The following is a 20,889-nucleotide window of genomic DNA, read 5'->3' as shown; positions in this document are numbered from 1 at the left end:
GGAAACACCCAATAAATAAGATTGAATGAATGAATGTCTGATATTGTGAGCCTCTTAGGGGCAAGGCTAGGGTTAGGCTGCCACAACGTTGTGCCTGTGTGACACTGTGATCCCCTTGCACTGCACCGACGGGCAGGGACACTGCAACTGTCGATGGGCTTGTCTGACACTCTGAGCTCCCTGGGGGCAGGGCTGCCATGATGATGTGCCTGTGTGACACTCTGAGCACCCCCTTGGGGCAGGGCCACCACAATGCTGTGCTTGTGTAACACTGTGAACCCCTCGCACCGCACCGAGGGGCAGGGCCACTGCAACTGATGATGGGCTTGTCTGACATTCTGCATTCTGAGCTCCCTGGGGGCAGGGCTGCTATGATGATGTGCCTGTGTGACACTCTGAGTGCCCCCCTAGGGCAGGGCCACCACAATGTTGTGCCTCTTTGGCGCTGTGAGCGCCTGGCACCGCTCCAAGGGGCAGGGCCACCGCAACAGCCGATGGGCTTGTCCGACACTCTGAGCTCCCTGGAGGCAGGGTTGCCATGATGATGTGCTTCTGTGACACTCTGAGTGCCCCCCTGGGGCAGGGCCACTGCAATGTTGTGCCTGTGTGACACTGTGAGCCCCTTGCACCGCACCAAGGGGCAGGGTCACCACAACTGAAGATGGGCTTGTCTGACACTCTGAGCTCCCCAGGGGCAGGGCTGCCATGATGTTGTGCCTGTGTGACACTCTGAGCAACCCCTGGGACAGGGCCACCACAACTTGTGCCTGTGTGACACTGTGAGCCGCTCACACCAAGGGGCAGGGCCACTGCATCTGCCGATGGGCTTGTCTGATACTCTGAGCTCCCTGGAGGCAGGGCTGCCATGATGATGTGCCTCTGTGACACTCTGAGCACCCCCTAGGGCAGGGCCACCATAATGTTGTGCCTGTGTGACACTGTGAGCCCCTTGCACGGCACTGAGGGGCAGGGTCACTGCAACTGCAGATGGGCTTGTCTGACACTCTGAGCTCCCTGGGGGCAGGGCTGCCATGATGATGTGCCTGTGTGACACTCTGGGCACCCTCCTGGGGCAGGGCCACCGCAATATTGTGCTTGTGTGACACTGTGAACCCCTTGCACCGCACCAAGGGGCAGGGCCACCGCATCTGCAGATGGGCTTGTCTGACACTCTGAGCTCCCTGGGGGTAGGGCTGCCATGATGATGTGCCTGTGTGACACTCTGAGCAACCCCTGGGACAAGGCCACTGCAATGTTGTGCCTGTGTGACACTGTGAGCTCCTCGCACCGCACCGAGGGGCAGGGCCACCGCAACTGCCGATGGGCTTGTCTGACACTCTGAGCTCCCTGGGGGCAGGGCTGCTATGATGATGTGCCTGTGTGACACTGTGAGTGCCCCCTGGAACAGGGCCACCATAATGTTGTGCCTGTGTGACACAGTGAGCCCCTCGCACGCACCGAGGGGCAGGGCCACCGCAACTGCCGATGGGCTTGTCTGACATTCTGAGCTCCCTGGAGGCAGGGTTGCCATGATGATGTGCTTCTGTGACACTCTGAGTGCCCCCCTGGGGCAGGGCCACTGCAATGTTGTGCCTGTGTGACACTGTGAGCCCCTTGCACTGCACCAAGGGACAGGGCCACCACAACTGAAGATGGGCTTGTCTGACACTCTGAGCTCCCCAGGGGCAGGGCTGCCATGATGTTGTGCCTGTCTGACACTCTGAGCAACCCCTGGGACAGGGCCACCGCAATTTGTGCCTTTGTGACACTGTGAGCCCCTCGCACCGAGGGGCAGGGCCACCACTACTGCCGATGGGCTTGTCTGACACTCTGAGCTCCCTGGAGGCAGGACTGCCATGATGATGTGCCTCTGTGACACTCTGAGCACCCTCCTGGGGCAGGGCCACCACAATGTTGTGCTTGTGTAACACTGTGAACCCCTTGCACCGCACCAAGGGGCAGGGCCACCACAATGTTGTGCCTCTTTGGCGCTGTGAGCCCCTGGCACCGCACCAAGGGGCAGGGCCACTGCAACTGCCGATGGGCTTGTCCGACACTCTGAGCTCCCTGGAGGCAGGGCTGCCATGACGATGTGCCTCTGTGACGCTCTGTGTGCCCCCCGGGGCAGGGCCACCGCAATGTTGTGCTTGTGTGACACTGTGAGACCCTTGCACCGCACCGAGGGGCAGGGCCACCGTAACTGACTATGGGCTTGTCTGACACTCTGAGCTCCCCAGGGGCGGGGCTGCCATGATGATGTGCCGGTGTGCCACTCTGAGCACCCCCCTGGGGCAGGGTCTTTGCAATGTTGTGCCTGTGTGGCGCTCTGACCTCCTCGCACTGCACCGAGGGGCAGGGCCACCACAGCTGAGGATGGGCTTGTCTGATACTCTGACTTCCCTGGGGACAGGGCTGCCATGATGTTGTGCCCTTCTGACACTCTGAGCACCCCCCTGGGGCAAGGCCTTCGCAAATGTTGTGCCTGTGTGACACTGTGACCCCCTCACAACGCACCGAGGGGAGGGGCCACTGCAACTGATGATGGGCTTGTCTGACACACTGAGCTCCCTGGAGGCAGGGCTGCCATGATGATGTGCCTGTGTGACACTGTGACCCCCTCACACCACATCGAGGGGCAGGGCCATCGCAACTGACAATGGGCTTATCTGACATTCTGAGCACCCCAGGGGCAGGGCTGCCATGATGTTGTGCAGGTGTGACACTCTGAGCACCCCCCTGGGGCAGGGTCTTTGCAATGTTGTGCCTGTGTGACACTCTGACCTCCTCGCACCGCACAGAGGAGAGGAGCAGGGCCACCACAACTGAAGATGGGCTTGTCTGACACTCTGAGCTCCCTGGGGGCAGGGCTGCCATGATGATGTGCCTGTGTGACACTCTGAGCAACCCCTGGGACAGGGCCACCACAGTGTTGTGCTTGTGTAACACTGTGACCCCCTCACACCACACCGAGGGGCAGTGCCACTGCAACTGATGATGGGCTTGTCTGACACTCTGAGCTCCCTGGGGGCAGGGCTTTCATGATGATGTGCCTGTGTGACACTCTGAGAAACCCCTGGGACAGGGCCACCACAGTGTTGTGCTTGTGTAACACTGTGACCCCCTCACACCACACCGAGGGGCAGTGCCACTGCAACTGATGATGGGCTTGTCTGACACTCTGAGCTCCCTGGGGGCAGGGCTGCTATGATGATGTGCCTATGTGACACTCTGAGCGTCCCCCTGGGGCAGGGCCACTGTAACGTTGTGTCTGTGTGACACTGTGACCCCTTACCCTGCACCGCACTGAGGGGCAGGGCCACCACAACCGACAATGGACTTGTCTGACATTCTGAGCTCCCAGGGGGCAGGGCTGTCATGATGTTGTGCCCATCTGACACTCTGAGTGACCCCCTGGGGCTCAACCACCACAATATTGTGCCTCTTTGGCGCTGTGAGCCCCCGGCACCGCACCAAGGGGCAGGGCCACTGCAACTGACTATGGGCTTTTCCAACACTCTGAGCTCCCTGGAGGCAGGGCTGCCATGATGATGTGCCTTTGTGACACTCTAAGTGCCCCCCTGGGGCAGGACCACAGCAATGTTGTGCCTCTTTGGCGCTGTGAGCCCCCGGCACTGCACCAAGGGGCAGGGCCACTGCACTTGACGATGGGCTTGTCCGACACTCTGAGCTCCCTGGAGGCAAGGGCTGCCATGCTGATGTGCCTGTGTGACAACATGAGTGCCCCCCTGGGGCAGGGCCGCTGCAATGTTGTGCCTCTTTGGCTTTGTGAGTGCACCGCACCAAGGGCCAGGGCCACCGCAACTGATGATGGGCTTGTCTGACACTCTGAGCTCCCCGGGGAAAGGGCTGCCACGATGCTGTGCCCATCTGACACTCTGAGCGACCCCCGGGGCAGGGCCGCCACAACGTTGGGCTTGTTAGATACTGTGATTCCCTCGCACCGCACCGAGGGGCAGGGCTACCGCAACTGACAATGGGCTTGTCTGACACTCTGAGCTCCCTGGGGACAGGGCTGCCATGATGTTGTGCCTGTCTGAACGCCCCCCTGGGGCAGGGCCTTCACAATGATGTGCCTGTGTGACACTGTGACCCCCTCACAGCACCGCACTGAGGGGCAGGGCTGTCATGACTGACAAAGGGCCTTTCTGACCCTCTGAGCCCACTGGGGACAGGGCCACTGTGATGTTGTGCCTGTGTGACACTGTGAGTGCCCCCCTGGGGTAGGGCCGCCTAATGTTGCGCCTTAAGCCCCCATCCTGCACAGAGGGGCAGGGCCGCTGTGACGGACAATGGGCCTGTCTGAACTTGTGAAACTTCAGGGTCTGGTCATCGGCCAGAAAGACTGAAAAACGGGGGTTGGCTTTATGCCACAAACCCCAGATTCGTCTTCCCATTTGGGTCTTTGTGGCCTCCTGTGTGCAAGAACAATTATAATCTGGTTGCTGGAAAAAGGGACAGCTGGCTTCATGCCACAAATCCCAGATTTGATTTCCCCTTTTGGGTCTTCATGGCCCAGGCTCTGGGAAGAGTGGAAAAAGGTGTGAGTACTGGGAAAAGGGTGTTGGCTTCATGCCACGAACCCCAGATTTGAGTCTTTTCATTTGGGTCTTCATGGCCCAGGTGCAAGGAGGAACACTAAAAATATGGATGCCAGCCAAAGGGGTACTGGCTTCATGTTGCGTATCCCACATTTGAGATTTCCCATTTAGGTCTTTACGGCCCAGGTGTTGGGAAGAGTAATTACAAATATAGGTGGCAAAAGGGGAAACTGGCTTCATGCCACAAATCCCATTTTATATTTGAGTCTTCCCATTTGGGTCTTCATGGCCCAGGTGCTGGGAAGAATAATAATGATGCATCCTGGCCAAAATGGGTGCTGGCTTTATGCCACAAACCCCCAATTTGAGTCTTCCCATTTGGGTCTTCATGACCCTGGTGCCAGGAAAAACGGTGAAAATATGGATGCCAGCAAAAGGGGTCACTGGCTTCATGCCACGAACCCCCAATTTGAGTTTTCCCATTTGGGTCTCCGTGGCCCATGTACTGGGAACGATAATAAAAATATGGCTGCCTGAAAAGGGGGACTGGCTTCATGCCATGAATCCCAGATTAAAGTCTTCCAATTTGAGTCATCATGGTCCGAGCACTGGGAAGAACAAAGAAAATGAGTGCTGGCAGAAGAGGGTGTAGCTTCATGCCATGCATCCCAGATTTTATTTCCCTATTGGGTCTTCATGGCCCAGGTGCAAAGGAGGATCACTAAAAATATAGATGCCAGCCGAAGGGGTACTGGCTTCATGTTGCGTATCCCACATTTGAGTTTTCCCATTTAGGTCTTTACGGCCCAGGTGTTGGGAAGAGTAATTACAAATATAGGTGGTAAAAGGGGAAACTGGCTTCATGCCACAAATCCCATTTTATATTTGAGTCTTCCCATTTGGGTCTTCATGGCCCAGGTGCTGGGAAGAACAAAAATGATGCATCCTGGCCAAAGCGGGTGCTGGCCTTATGCCACAAACCCCCAATTTGAGTCTTCCCATTTGGGTCTTCATGACCCTGGTGCCAGGAAAAACAGTGGAAATATGGATGCCAGCAAAAGGGGTAACTGGCTTCATGCCACGAACCCCCAGTTTGAGTTTTCCCATTTGGGTCTCCGTGGCCCCTGTGCTGCGAACAATAATAAAAATATGGCTGCCTGCAAAGGGGGACTGGCTTCATGCCATGAATCCCAGATTAAAGTCTTCCATTTTGAGTCATCATGGCCCGAGCACTGGGAAGAAAAAAGAAAATGAGTGCTGGCAGAAGAGGGTGTAGCTTCATGCCATGCATCCCAGATTTTATTCCCCTATTGGGTCTTCATGGCCCAGGTACCAGGGGGAGAGAGAAAATGTGGATGCTGACAAAAGGGTCTTGCCTTCATGCCATGAACCCCAGATATGAACCTTCCCACTTGGGTCTTCATGGCCCAGGCACTGGGAACAACAATAAAGAAAGTGGGGACTGGCCTCAGGCTACAAATCCCAGATTTGAGTCTTCTCGTTCGGATCTTCATGGCCTGGGCACCAGAGAAAATAATTTAAAAATTTGAGTGCCAGCAAAAGGGGGTAGTGGCTTCATGCCATGAACCCCAGATTTGAGTTTTCCCATTTGGGTCTTCATGGCATGCGCACTGGGGAGAATAATTTGAAAATTTGGGTGCCAGCAAAAGGGGGTCTAGATTAGGTGGAAATACTTTTATGCTCTTTTAAATGTTTATATAACTTAAATGGCCTTCAGGTGCGTGCAGCACACATAAATCTGCAAAAGTATTTTGCTGCGCACCCATGGGGTGCGATGTACGGAACTGAGCATCTGAAGTAAAAACAAAGAAGTGACACGTTCCTAGGATCAAAAGAGCTTCCATGCTGATGGGGGAGACTGGCATAAAAATATTTACAAGTTATGGAGCTAAACTGCTGAATGCACAATTGGCTAAACAGGTATTCGAAAGAGCTGGACCAAGCTCCTCAGACCCTGGGCTTCTGGAACATGTCATAAGGAGCATAATCTAGGGGCAGAGCACATTTGATCTTTTCCTAAAACTTTGGTTTTGGCAGTATGACCAAGTGGGAAGAGTCCAGGCCTGGAAATCAGAGGACCTGAATCCCAGGTCTGTCACTTGTCTGCTGTGTGAACTAACTCCAACCCTAACCTTTGCACTTGGTTTTGGATGCTTTATTCACCCCCTCCTCACCCCAATATTTATGATGTACGTATATCGTAATCCTAATCCTAACACTAACCCTGGGAGTCCGAGGACCTGTGTTTTAATCCCAGCTGTTCCTTACCTGCTATGTGACTTAACTCTAACCCCAGATTAAACTCCCTTTTGGGAGTTTGAGAGTTTTGGGGAGTTTTGCCCCTTCCCTTTAAGAGAAATGGCATGGCTTAGCAGATACAGCATGGGCCTGGGAGTTAGAAGGTCATGGGTTCTAATCCCATCATTCCACTTGTCTGCTGGGTGACCTTAGGCAAGTTGCTTTGCTTCTCTGGGCCTCAGTTCCCTCGTCTGTAAAAGGAGGATTGAGACTGTGAGCCCCACGTGGGACAGGGACTGTGTCCAACCCAATTTGCTTGTTTCCACCCCAGCACTTAGTACAGTGCCTAGAACATAGTAAGCATTTAACAAATTCCATAATTATTATTTTGGGATCCTCATGGCCCAGTCACTAGAAAGAAGACTAAAAATATGGGTATTGGCAAATGGGTGACTGACTCAAGCCATGAACACCAAATTAGACTCCCCTTTAGGGTCTTCATGGTCCAGGTGCCAGGAGAGTGGTAAAAATAAGTATGCCAGCAACATGTTGGGCTGACTTCACACCTTGACCCCAGATTTGAGTCTTTGTATTTGGGTTTTCATGGCTCAGTATTAGGGAAAGAATAATAAAAATATGGTTTCTGACAAAAGTGGGGCAGGTCTCAACCATCAAACCCCATATTGAAGTCTTCCCAGATGGGCATTCACTGCCAAAGTGCCGGCAAGAAAAATTAAAATATGGCTGCCGCCAAAGGGGTGGGACTAGCTTCATGCCACAAATCTTGCATTTGACTCTACTGCTTTGAGTCTTCATGGCCCAGGCACCCAGAATAACAATAAGAACAGGGGTGCTGGCAAACATAAGGCCTGGCTTCATGCCATGAACCTCAGGACTTGATTCTCACAATTGGGTCTTCTTGAACCGGGCTTAGGGGAGAGTGAAGATGGCTTTGGCTTCTACCCTTGTGACTCTACCCTTTGTGACTCTACCCTTAGGTTTTGAAAACTGAGCCATGTTTGAGGCCCAACAGGTTGAAGAGCTTTTGTCCTCTTTCTCCACCAGCCATCACTCGTATCAACAGGGGAAAGATGCCAAAAGAACGGATCGGGTGACGACCGACCTCTCGTCAACCTTCGTGTCGGACACGGACTGTTTGGGAGTATCCATGGCAGTAAGGATCATCACCATGCAGCTGGGATAAAAACCAGATCGTTCTCTAGGTGTCCCTAGAGACAGAGTTAAGAACCATGTGCATCCTCCAAAATTAGCAATGCAATTTCCTTAAGGTTAGATACTGTTAACCTCTCCATCCCCACCGTCTTACCTCCTTCCCTTCCCCACAGCACCTGTATATATGTATATATGTTTGTACATATTTATTGCTCTATTTATTTATTTTACTTGTACATATCTATTTATTTTATTTTGTTAATATGTTTGGTTTTGTTCTCTGTCTCCCCCGTCTAGACTGTGAGCCCACTGTTGGGTAGGGACTGTCTCTATATGTTGCCGACTTGTACTTTCCAAGTGCTTAGTACAGTGCTCTGCACACAGTAAGCGCTCAATAAATACGATTGATGATGATGAATAAATACGATTGATTGATTGTTTTGCCAGAGGCTGTCTGGTGTTTTCTCCAAAAAGTGTGTGTGTGTAATGTGCATTATGGGTATGGCTTTTTGGGGCATGAAGTCAGTAGAGGAGGCCTCAGCGCTCTCAGCACCAAGGTCGGCCCTCGTTCCGGGGACCAGAGTACTCTGCTGGGAATCGATACCGTGGACTCGACCGTGGGACCGAGAAGATCCGGAGCCCTTAAATCTATAGACGGGTCAAACTCCCAGAGTCCCTGGTCCCGTCTCCGGCATCATCCCGTACAGAACTCCAGCCCCCGGAGAAAGGACCACTTTGGTGTTGACTGGCGTGGGCCTGGGGTGAAGGGGAACCTAGGAGTAGGAATGGTTCCATTTGCAACGTCCAGTTTTGTGTGGCTGTGAGTGGCTCATTTCTGGAGGAGCGACATTCTTGGGAATTGAGGTGGGGACTAAATCAGCAAAGGCCTGATAAAATGACAAATCTTGTGGAAACTGCATCGTCAGCTCAAGTATCTTCCTCACCCGCCAACACTGATGCAGTGGTTTCTACAAGACTGGTGTGGGGTCAAGGAAACCTTTCATGTCAATAGTTTGTAAAGTGAGCATGGAAAGGAGCGTCTCAATGCTCCACTCTTCTCAGGGGTGGAGAAAATTGCTCCCGAGGCATGTGCTACAGGGTTCTGGAACACAAGTGAGACTGATTCTTTCCTTTCATCCCCATTTAACCTGAGCATTGTATTTATTTTTAAAGAGAAACATTATTTGTATTGTCAAAAAAAGATGACTGTTAGGGCTATATCTGTAATTCATGTACCTACGTGTAATGTTACTGATGCGTGTATGCTCCCTCAGACTGTAAGCTTGTTTTGAGCAGGGCATGTGCTGTATTGTGATTAAAAAATACAATTGACTGGGGGGAGAGGGTCCTAGTTTTCGTTTTCTTTAGGGTTTTGGTTTTTTTTGGTCGGCATTGCGGGTCAAATTTTAGTTTTGGGTTGCGGGTTAGGTTTGTGATGGGTTTCAGGGTTTGGTTTTAGTTTGTGGGTTAGGTTTTGGTATTTTTAGGGTGTTATTAGTTAGGCTTTAGTTTTGGTTTGGTTTTAGTTTTCATTTTAGTTAAGTTTTAGGTTTTGGTTTTAGTTGGGTTTTGGTTTGGGTGGTTTTGGGTTTTTAAGCTTCAGGGGTCTGGAACACATGTGGCAATGATATTCCTTATCCTCCATCTTATACCTGAGATATATTTTTTGTTTTGTTTTATTATCTGTTTCCCCCTTCTAGACTGTGAGCCCGTTGTTGGGGTAGGGACCGTCTCTAGATGTTGCCAACTTGTACACCCCAAGCGCTTAGTACAGTGCTGTGCACACAGTAAGAGCTCAATAAATACGATTGAAGAATGAATATATTTTTTCTTTGCCTTATGGTAGTAATTGGCTGACTGTATTAAGTTATATCTGTAACATGTATGTATCTGTAATTGATGTATGTTTTTTGTTCTCCCAATTAACTGTATCTTCTTTTGCATAATGTTTACTGTTTGCATTGTAATCAGTAAATACAACAGATTGAGTGTTTTTTTTTCTGTGGGTGGGATGCTGGATTTGGGTTTAGATTTTAGTCTGTGGGTTTAAAATGTTTTTTTTTAGGTTTAGTTTTGGAGTTCATGTTTAGTTTTTGGTTAACTCTGAGTTCTTAGTGAGTTTAGTTTTGAGTTTGTGTTACCTTTTAGGTTTTAGGGGTATTATTTAGTTTTTGGGTGATCTTTTAGTTTAGTGTTTGAGTTAGTGTTTACCTTTCAGTTTTGAGTTCTTGAGGTAGTTTTTTTGCTTTGAGTTGAGGTAGTTTTACTTTGGGCTTTAGTTTGAGGTTTTGTTAGCTTTTAGTGTTTGAGTAAAGTTAGGTTAGTTTTAGAGCTATAACTTTGTTTTGGAGTTAGCTTTTAATGTGAGGTAGCTTTCAGTATTTAGCCTTTTCAGCTTGCTTTGATTTTGAGATTTTAGGTTTTAGTTAGCTTTGAGTTGAGTTTTTCGCTGGCTTTTGGTTTTCAGTGTAGTTTGTTATCTTTGAGTTTCAGTGACCTCTAAGGAAGCTTTCAGTTTTTGAGTTAGCCTTTAGTTTGCTTTTGAGTTTTTGGTGTTCACGTAGAGTTTCAGTGACCTCTAAGGAAGCTTTCAGTTTTTGAGTTAGCCTTTAGTTTGCTTTTGAGTTTTTGGTGTTCACTTAAAGTGAGCCTTTAGTTTTGAGTTCTTAGTTTGTCCAGTTTTTGAGTCAGCTTTTCATTTGAAGTAGCTGTCAGCATTGAATAGTTTGTTTGCTTTGTGTTTTTGCTTTCTAGGTTTTAGTTAGCTTTGAATTTTGAGTTGGGTTTTTCCTGGCTTTCAGTTTAGTTTGTTAGCTTTTAGTGAACTGATTTGAGTTTTGAGGTAGCTTTCAGTTTTGAGTTGGATTTGAGTTTGCTAGCATTCAGTGTTTAGTTTGATTTAGCTTGTTTTATTTCACTGATTTTTTTTTTGTTTGAAGTAGCTTTCAGTTTAGTTTTTGAGGGTTTTTTTGAGATTTGAGTTTTATGCTTTTATCAGTTTTTAGGAAGTTTTTCTAAGGTTCAGTTTTTCATAACTTCACTTAGTCACCTCTTCAACCAAAAACTCTTCCACTTAAAAAAACTCATCTCCCCCTCTACAAAAGAAAAAGAACCTTCACTCTTCATACAAATAAAAAAAAGCCCTTTCCCTTTAAAAAAAAAAGCTACCCCTTCAAAAAATAAACCCTTATTCCTCTGTATAAACCAAACAAAATCCCCTTTTTTAAAAATCCTTCCACTTAACAAAAACTAACCTCTCCATTTTAAAACCCAAAAACCCACCTTCTCTTAATAAAAACCTTCCCTCTCACCTTCAAAAAAAAAAATCCCCTCCCCCCCTTAAAAACCAAAAACACCCCCATTCCTCTTGGGGGGCGGAGGGAGAGAAGCTTCCCCTCTTAGACAATGAAAACTCTCCTCCTCTAAGAGGGAGAGGGCTCTTTTTTGAAAAAAAAAAAACAACAACTCCCCACTCAAATCTCTTTCCCTTTTGAAAAAATAAACTTCCTGTCTGAAAAACAAACTCCCCACTAAATAAAAAAACTAACTCCCTCTTAAAAACAAAGCACCCTCTCCCTCCTAAAAAACAAACTCCCCTTCTTAAACAAAAAGCCTTTTCTCTTAAAGAAACCTCCCCATTTAAAAACAGTACCAAAAAAGTCCCTCTACCTCTTAAAAAAAAAAACCCAACAAAAAACAATGCCTCATTTCTCCAAAAAAAGCTACCCCTCTTAAAAAAAATCAACCTTTTCATTCATTCCATCATATTTATTGAGTGCTTGCTTTGTGCAGAGCACTGTACTAAGTGCTTGGAAAGTACAACTCGGCAACAGAGACAGTCCCTACCCACCAACGGGCCCACAGTTGGGAAGGTAATAATGGTATTTGTTAAGCACTTATCATGTGCTGAGCACTGTGGTAAGCGCTGGGTCAGATACCAGGTGATCAGGTTGTCCCACGTGGGGCTCAGAGTCTTAATCCCCATTTTACAGATGAGGTAATTGAGGGACAGAGAAGTTAATTGACTTGCCCAAGGTCACACAGCAGACACGTGGCAGAGTTGGGATTCGAACCCAGGACTTCTTACTCCCAAGTCCGTACTCTTTCCACTAAGCCACGCTGCGTAAACAACAAACCTCTCCCCTTACAAAAAAGCTAACCTCCCCAATAGAAACAAAAAAGCACCCTCATTCATCTTAAAAACAAAAAGCCCTCTCTTAACAAACTTACCCTTTTACCAAAAAACCCAAAAAATGAAAAGCAACCAGCTCTCAAACCGCCCCCTTTAAAAAGAAAATAAAACCCTTCGCTCTCAAAAATAAGACTCACTGTCCTAAAAAAAACCCTTTTAAAAACAAAAAGTACCCTCTCCCGCTTAAAAAAAATAAAATCCATCTTTAAAAAGGTAAACTTAAAAATAAAAAGGCTCCTCCCTCTTGAAAAGGCAACTCTTCCTCAAACAAAATACTAACCCTAACCAAAATGAACCCCTCACTAAATCCATCTTTAAAAAAGTAAACTTAAAAATAAAAAAGGCCCCTCCCTCTTGAAAAGGCAACTCTCCCTCAAACAAAAAACTAACCCTAACCAAAATGAACCCCTTACTAAAAAGTTAAAAAAGAAACCTCACTCTCTTATAAGGAAATACTCATTCCTCTTAAAAATCAAAAACGCTTCCACTCAAAAAAATGAAAGCAAAAGAAAAATCAAAAAATCAAACACCAAAATGGGTTAGGATTATTATTATTAGTTCATTCAGTTGCATTTATTGAGCACTTACTTTATGCAGTACTACTGCATTAGCCTCCTATCTGAACCACTTCTAGACTGTGTGCCCGTTCTTGGGTAAGGACCATCTCTATATGTTGATGATGATGGCATTTATTAAGTGCTTACTATGTGCAAAGCACTGTTCTAAGCTCTGGGGAGGTTACACGGTGATCAGGTTGTCCCACAGGGTGCTCACAGTCTTCATCCCCATTTTACAGATGGGGAACTGAGGCACAGAGAAGTTAAGTGCCTTGCCCAAAGTCACACAGCTGACAATTGGCGGAGCTGGGATTTGAACCCATCACCTCTGACTCCAAAGCCCGGGCTCTTTCCACTGAGCCACGGTGCTTCTCATGTTGCCGATTTGTACTTCCCAAGCGCTTAGTACAGTGCTCTGCACACAGCACTCAATAAATACGATTGGATGAATGAATGAATCCCCCATCCTCCTCCTGTTCTCTCCCTGCTTCAGTCTATACTTCACTCTGCTGCCCAGATCATCTTTGTGCAGAAACTCTCTGGGCATGTCACTCCCCTCCTCAAAAATCTCCAGTGGCTGCCTGTCAACCTACGAATCGAGCAAAAACTCCTCACTCTCAGCTTCAAGGCTGTCCATCCCCTGGCCCCCTCCTACCTCGCCTCCCTTCTCTCCTTCTCCAGCCCAGCCTGCACCCTCCGCTCCTCTGCCACCGCTACCCTCCTCACTGGGCCTGGTTCTTGCCTGTCCCCATGTACACCCCCGGCCCACGTCCTTCCCCTGACCCGGAATGTCCTCCCTCCACCCATCCATCAAACTAGCTCTCTTCCTCCCTTCAAAGCCCTACTGAGAGCTCACCTCCTCCAGGAGGCCTTCCCACACTGAGACCCCCTTTTCCTCTGCTCCTCCTGCCCTCCCCATCGCCCCTACCCCCTTCCCCTCCCCACAGCACTTGTGTATATTTGTACATATTTGTTACTCTATTTTTTTAATGATGTGTATATAGCTATAATTCTATTTATTCTGATAGTATTGACACCTGTTTACTTGTTTTGTTGTCTGCCTCCCCCTTCTAGACTTTGAGTCCGTTGTTGGGTAGGGACCGTCTCTAGATGTTGCCAACTTTTACTTCCCAAGCGCTTAGTATAGTGCTCTGCACACAGTAAGCACTCAATGAATACAACTGACTGAATGAATGAATGTAGAGCACTGTGCCAAGTACCTGGGAGAGTGCAGTATAATAAGACATGTTCCTTACCCACGAGGAGCTTATAGTCCTTATGGGGAGGCAATGTGTCTGTTGTTTTTACTTCCCAAGTGCTTAATACAGTGTAGGGCATGCAGTGATATGCTATTACTAACATCAATCAATGGTATTTATCAAGCACTTACCATGTGCTTGAGAAGCAGCATGGCTCAATGGAAAAAACACGGGCTTTGGAGGCAGAGGTCATGGGTTTGAATCCTACTCACCACTTGTCAGCTGTATGACTTTGGGCAAGTCACTTAACAGAAGCAGCATGGATCAGTGGAAGGAGCAGGGGCTTTGGAGTCAGAGGTCATGGGTTTGAATTCAGGCTCCGCCACATGTCTGCTGCGTGACCTTGGGCAAGTTACTTAACTTCTCAGAGCCTCAGTTACCTCATCTGTAAAATGGGGATGAAGACTGTGAGCCCCACGTAGGACAACCGGATCACCTTTTATCCCCCCCAGCGCATAGAATACTGTTTTGCACATAGTAAGTGTTTAACAAATGCTATTATTATTATTATTATTATTATTATTAACTTCCCTGTGCCTCAGTTCCCTCATCTGTAAAATGGGGATTGAGACTGTGAGTCCCCTGTGGAACAACCTGGTTTACCTTGATTCCCCCCCCAGTGCTTAGAACAATGCTTGGCACATAGTTGAGTGCTTAACAAATACCATCATTATTATTATGTGCAGAGCACTGTACTAAGAACTTGGGAGAGTACAATATAATAGAGTTGGTAGGCACAAGGAGTTAACGGTCTTGAGGGAAAAATTGAAGGCTGAGGAAGAGGACACTTTTTTCCAACTCTTCCAGATGAAACAACTACTACTACCCACTACCTCCAGCTGATCTCCCTTTATCTTGAATCCAGTGAGCTATTAGGAGCAGGTGGCTGCTTTTTTTTTTAATAGCACTACTACACTTACCACATTTAATTAGTACTACTATTACTAGTGCTTCCAGAAGAAGAATCCAAGATGATAGACAAAACTATTACTTAAATGAAAAATGGTACTTCCCCTCAGCGTTTTTTCTCCAAACTCCTGCTCCATTGCTTCCTGACAGAGCCACTTTAATCACTGTCCAAAAGGAAACCTCAGTGCGAAAAAGGTAATTCAACCCCCTGTAATAATAATAATAATGATAATAATGGCATTTATTAAGTGCTTTCTATGTGCAAAGCACTATTCTAAGCTCTGGGGAGGTTACAAGGAAATCAGGTTGTTCCACGGGGGGCTCACAGTCTTAATCCCCATTTTCCAGATGAGGGAACTGAGGCCCAGAGAAGTGAAGTGACTTGCCCAAGGTCACACAGCTGACAATTGGCAGAGCTGGGATTTGAACCCATGACCTCTGACTCCAAAGCCCGTGTTCTTTCCACTGAGCCACGCTGCTTCTCTAAGCCACAGCTGCTTCTGTACAGCTCTGTGCTGACTGAATTGCTTTCTAATAATAATAATAATTGCATTTGTTAAGTGCTTACAATGTTCCAAGCACTGTTAGAAGCACTGGGGTAGATTCAAGGTAATCAGCTTCTCTCACAAAGGGGCTCACAGTCTTAATCCCCATTTTACAGATGTGGTAAGTGAGGCACAGAGAAGTGAAGTGACTTGCCCAAAGTCACACAGCTGACAAATAGTGGAGTCAGGATTAGAACCCATGACCTCTGGTTCCCAAGCCCATGCTCTTTCCACTAAGCCATGTTGCTCCAACTATATAAATTTCAACACACAAATAAGAAATTAGCCATTATTCAGTAGGATTAATTACAACTCCTCTGATCTCCTGAGGATGAAATGCTTCAGAGATCAAGTCCCATATGTCATCAAACACAAGATAAAAAACCTCCTCGCCCTTCACAATAGCAGCTTCAGAAACTAAGGAAGAAATGCCCCCTACCATCTCTATGTAAGTACTAGGATTTAAGACGTCGAGAGGAGAAATATTGAACACAGTCAAAATGCACTTGGGAACAGTGTGGGTGGTAGCTTTGCTTTTTTTTTTTCCTTAATAACTTAGCAGACTGAAGAACTAAGAACAAATAAATTGAATCCCCAAGGCTATGATCAGATAATATATGCTTGCCTTCTGTTGTTTTTCGTCGTATACATGATTATAATTTTAATTATGGTGCCTTCCTTGTTTAGAAATAACTGGTGATAGTAGACTGGAAAGCTCTCTCAAATCAAACTGGATTACAATGGCTGAAGAGCTGTTCTTATTGGGGGTCAAAAATCTTTGGAACCTCAAAGGGCTAGAGAGCTTTTTCTACGAATCCTTTCTCCTATACATAAATGTACTTAATGAAACAGAGACTGACCCTCTTATAATAAGAAAGGAGGGTCACAGACATTCTCTTCTGGCTCCAATCGCCGCATGGAGTTTGGGACATTTTCTAATGATGGTATTTTCTACTCATTTGGAAATTGGTTGCACTGGAGAGGTTTAAGAAACGCTACTTTAAAAACAATGCTCCATACATTTTAAGTTATCTGCACCTTTATCTTTAACAGCAAGGTTGACATATGATTGGGTGAAATAGTGAATAACATGCTATTTGGCCATGAGCAGGAGTGATTTTTTCTGCATAAATCTAATTATATTTCTGTTTCATCAAAAGTAGTCTCTATTTTAAATCATTTGGGACTGATTAACTTGTATCTACCCCAGTACTTGGAACATGCTTGAAGTACTGAACAAATGTGATGATGATTGTAATAATGATTTAGACGAATCCATGCAAACTGACATTGTTATATATCCCAAACCATGTATTAGCTCAATATATTTTGATCTCTTCCAGTGTCATTCTCAGGGTCTAAAAGCTGGTCACTTGGAAGTGACAACTGAAGTTAGTTGTTAGACCTGCCCATGCCTTATAGCCACAGGGCAGGTTTGGCTTCTGAGTTGAAAATGGGGCAGATTTCTTGGGCTCATTTCACTGTTTACAGGACAAGAACCAATGAATTGGCCGACAGATCAGTTACAGTTCTCTCCCTTAAGTGAATCAATAAAATACTTCCAAATACTTTCCCCCTGAGATGTACAGAAATCTATACTGTCTGCTTCCATATGTTGTTTCTCCATAAGCAGTGTGATCCTCACCAAGACTGAGCTTTGAGTGTGCTTGAATGGACAAAAGGAAATGGAAAGTTGGGGGAGATATTTTGATAATTTTGGGAAACTAACTTTTCCTTTTGAAATAGAGGTTTTTGGGATGCAGAGTTGCATTATTAGCTGTAGTACAGGTCATAGTGGAATTATAAGATTAGAGAGCTCTTGAGAGGTCACACACTCTCCATTTTCTTTTCCAGCACTGTATAGTATAAACTCAACCTCTTGTATTTCACAAACCCACGTGGGTAATTTCAGTGTTCAGACATGGAATGAGTGGTCACAATCAATCAGTAATATTTACCGGGCACTTATTGTGTGCGCAGCACTAAACTAAGCGGTTGAGAGAGTACATTACAATCTCCTTACTATTGGCTTCAAAACTGTCCATCGCTTTGCCCCCTCCTACCTCAATTCCCTTCTCTCCTACAGCCCAGCCCACATATTCTGCTCCTCTGCTGCTAATTGTGCCTCATTCTCACCTGTCCCGCTGCAATAGCTAAGACTGAAGCAACACATGGAGAACTTTGAAAGAAAATGTTGTGGGCTTTCTTTCACATAAGAAGAAGTAGGTAGATTTAGAAGGATGAGAATGATATCTTACATATGCCACTTAGGAAAGGTGATATGTCAACTGCATGAAGGAAAAATTGGAGAGGCTTAAGGGAGAGAAGCAACATTCATGTGCAAAATCTACTGTGAAAGGAATGGAGTTGTGTGGGTTTTTTTTATTCTCATTTTATTCTTTTTAATTCTCATCTATCTAAATTGTCTAGGACTCAAACTCACCCAGTTTACTCATGCTTCCATTTCTCTGTGCTTTTTATTCAGTCAATCGTATTTATTGAGTGCTTCCTCTGTGTAGAGCACTGTACTAAGCGCTTGGGAAGTACAAGTTGGCAACATATAGAGACGGTCCCTACCCAACAACGGGCTCATAGTCTAGAAGGGGGAGACAGACAACAAAACAAACAACAAAACATGCAGACAGGTGTCAAAACCATCACCTATGCTTGTGCAGAATAGATAAGAAAGAAAGTTTGAAGTCAAGGTGAAATTTGCAAAACACCTTGAAATTTAGACAATATTATGCTTTCAAGGGAATCCAGTACACATTTTACTCTAAAACTGTCTATTGAATTGGGTCATTTTCAATTAAGGAGAATGAAGAAAATAGAGATTTGACACTTTGAATAAGTACACTGACTTCATCGATACATGTTCATAAATGTCTATGTAAGGCTAAATCATTTTACAAATGATCATTTCAACTTAGTTCTTAATTTACAGATTGGACATGGTGGCAGTGAACCTGCATAATGACTCTACTATAATTGAGTTTGTTCTGATGGGATTCCCGGTTCCTGAGGAGCTACAGATCATCCTGTTCTTGGTGTTTCTAGCTATCTATCTTTTCACTTTGGTGGGGAACCTGGGAATGGTTCTGCTGATCAGGATGGACTCCCGGCTTCATAACCCCATGTATTACTTTTTGAGTGTCTTGTCTTTCCTGGATGCCTGCTACTCCTCAGTGGTCACCCCCAAGATATTGGTGAATTTTTTAGCGGGGAATAAATCCATCTCTTTTTCTGGCTGTGCCACACAAATTCTTTTCTTCGTAACTTTGGGAACCACTGAGTGTTTTCTTCTGGCTGCTATGGCTTATGATTGCTATGTGGCCATTTCTAATCCTCTGCTCTACATGGCCGTTATGTCACCCAGAATCTATGTGTCGCTCATCATTGGCTCCTATATTGGTGGCCTCCTGCATGGCATCTTACATACATCTGCCACTTTCAGTTTATCCTTCTGCGGTTCCAATGAAATCAGACATTGTTTCTGTGATATCCCCCCACTCTTATCCCTCTCCTGCTCTGATACGCACATCAACGAACTCTTACTATTTAATGTTGTAAGAGCTATTGAGGTGGTCACCATTCTGATTGTGCTCGTCTCCTGTGGCTACATCCTGGCTGCCATCCTGAGGATCCGTTCCGCTCAAGGGAGACACAAGGCTTTTTCAACCTGCGCCTCCCACCTGGCAGGAGTGACCATATATCACAGTACGATACTCGCCGCGTACGTCAGACCCATTTCAAGCTACACTCTGGAGCACGGCATAATGGCATCTCTATTTTACACGGTTGTGATTCCCATGATGAATCCAGTAATTTACAGTCTAAGGAACAAGGATGTGAAGGGTGCTTTTAAAAAAGTTTTAGAGAAACATTTTCAGTGATGAAACATAAGAGCAATAGACTCCTTACGGGGCAATGACTCTAACAAAGAATTTGGAGTCAGGAGACCTGGGTTCTAATCTCAGTGCCACCACGTATTTGCTGTGTGACATTGGGCCAGTCACTTAACTTCTCTGTGACTCAGTTTTCTCATTTGTAAATTGAGAATTAAATGCCTATTCTTTCACTTCTTTAGATTTTGAACCCCATGTTGGACATGGGCTGTATCTGAACTGATTACATTATATCCACCCCGGTGCTTAAAACATAGTTAACACTCAACAAATGCCATAATATACATTAATATTACAACTAGCCACAACTCACATTAGTAAAATAAATGTTTTAAAACTGATCCATATTCTGGTTATCAATGATCAGAAAGCATTTAAATTCCTTTCAACTCACCCATAGTGAATTAACTAATCTGGAAAGGATACTTGTTGTGAATAGGGAACTTGTCTACCAACCTTCTTATATTCATTCAATCATATTTATTGAGTACTTACTATGTGCAGAGCACTGTCCTAAGCGCTTAGGAAAGTACAATGCAATAATTAACAGACACATTACCTGCCCACAATAAGCTTATAGTCTAGAGGGGTGAGACTCTGACATCAATACAGACAAATAAATGCCAGATATGGAATAAGTGCTGTGGGTCTGGGAAGGGGGAAGAACAAAGGGAGCAAGTCAGGGTTCTCAAACACTTAGTGATTCATATTGTACTCTCCCAAGCACCTAGTACAGTGTTCTGCACATGGCAAGTGCTCAATAAATATGATTGATTGAATATCCCAAAAAGAATAGCAAAATGACTGGTCTCTTTCTGTACAGTACAGTCACCCCATCTCATTACTTAGTAATTATAAATGCACTCTCTCCCTCCCTCCAGGCTCGTATCTCCTCCTGCCTTCAGGACATCTCCATCTGGATGTCTGCCCACCACCTAAAACTCAACATGTCCAAGACTGAACTCGTTGTCTTCCCTCCCAAACCCTGCCCTCTCCCTGTCTTTCCCATCACTGTTGACAGCACTACCATCCTTCCCATCTCACAGGCCCGCAACCTTGGTGTCATCCTCGACTCTGCTCTCTCATTCACCCCTCACATCCAAGCCGTCACCAAAACCTGCTGGTCTCACCTCCACAAAATTGCCAAGATCCGCCCTTTCCTCTCCATCCAAACCGCTACCCTGCTTGTTCAAGCTCTCTTCCTATCCCGTCTGGATTACTGTATCAGCCTCCTCCCCTATCACCCATCCTCCTGTCTCTCCCCACTCCAATCCATACTTCACACCGCTGCCTGGATTGTCTTTGTCCAGAAATGCTCTGGGCATGTTACTCCCCTCCTCAAAAATCTCCAGTGGCTACCAATCAACCTACACATCAGGCAGAAACTCCTCATCCTCAGCTTCAAGGCTCTTCATTACCTCGCCCCCTCCTACCTCACCTCCCTTCTGTCCTTCTCCAGCCCAGCCCACACCCTCCGCTCCTCTGCCACTAATCTCCTCACCAAGCCTCGTTCTCGCCTGTCCCACCGTCG

At 46.4% G+C, this 20,889-nt stretch overlaps 1 protein-coding gene across 1 annotated transcript; it reads left to right on the top strand.

Annotated features, from left to right (window-relative positions):
- Window positions 1-7,833: 7,833 nt before the first annotated feature.
- LOC119922989 (olfactory receptor 1102-like) lies at window positions 7,834-19,346 on the top strand. The gene is made up of 3 exons (XM_038742585.1): window positions 7,834-7,972; window positions 8,514-8,811; window positions 18,398-19,346. The coding sequence occupies exons 1-3, from the start codon at window positions 7,834-7,836 to the stop codon at window positions 19,344-19,346; spliced, it is 1,386 nt and encodes a 461-aa protein (XP_038598513.1).
- The last annotated feature ends 1,543 nt before the right edge of the window (window positions 19,347-20,889 follow it).

This window comes from Tachyglossus aculeatus, unplaced genomic scaffold (assembly GCF_015852505.1).
Source record: "Tachyglossus aculeatus isolate mTacAcu1 unplaced genomic scaffold, mTacAcu1.pri scaffold_136_arrow_ctg1, whole genome shotgun sequence".
Classification (NCBI taxonomy): Eukaryota; Metazoa; Chordata; class Mammalia; order Monotremata; family Tachyglossidae; genus Tachyglossus; species Tachyglossus aculeatus.
Note: the sequence above shows the minus strand (reverse complement) of the source record. Positions and strands in the feature narration are given on the sequence as shown.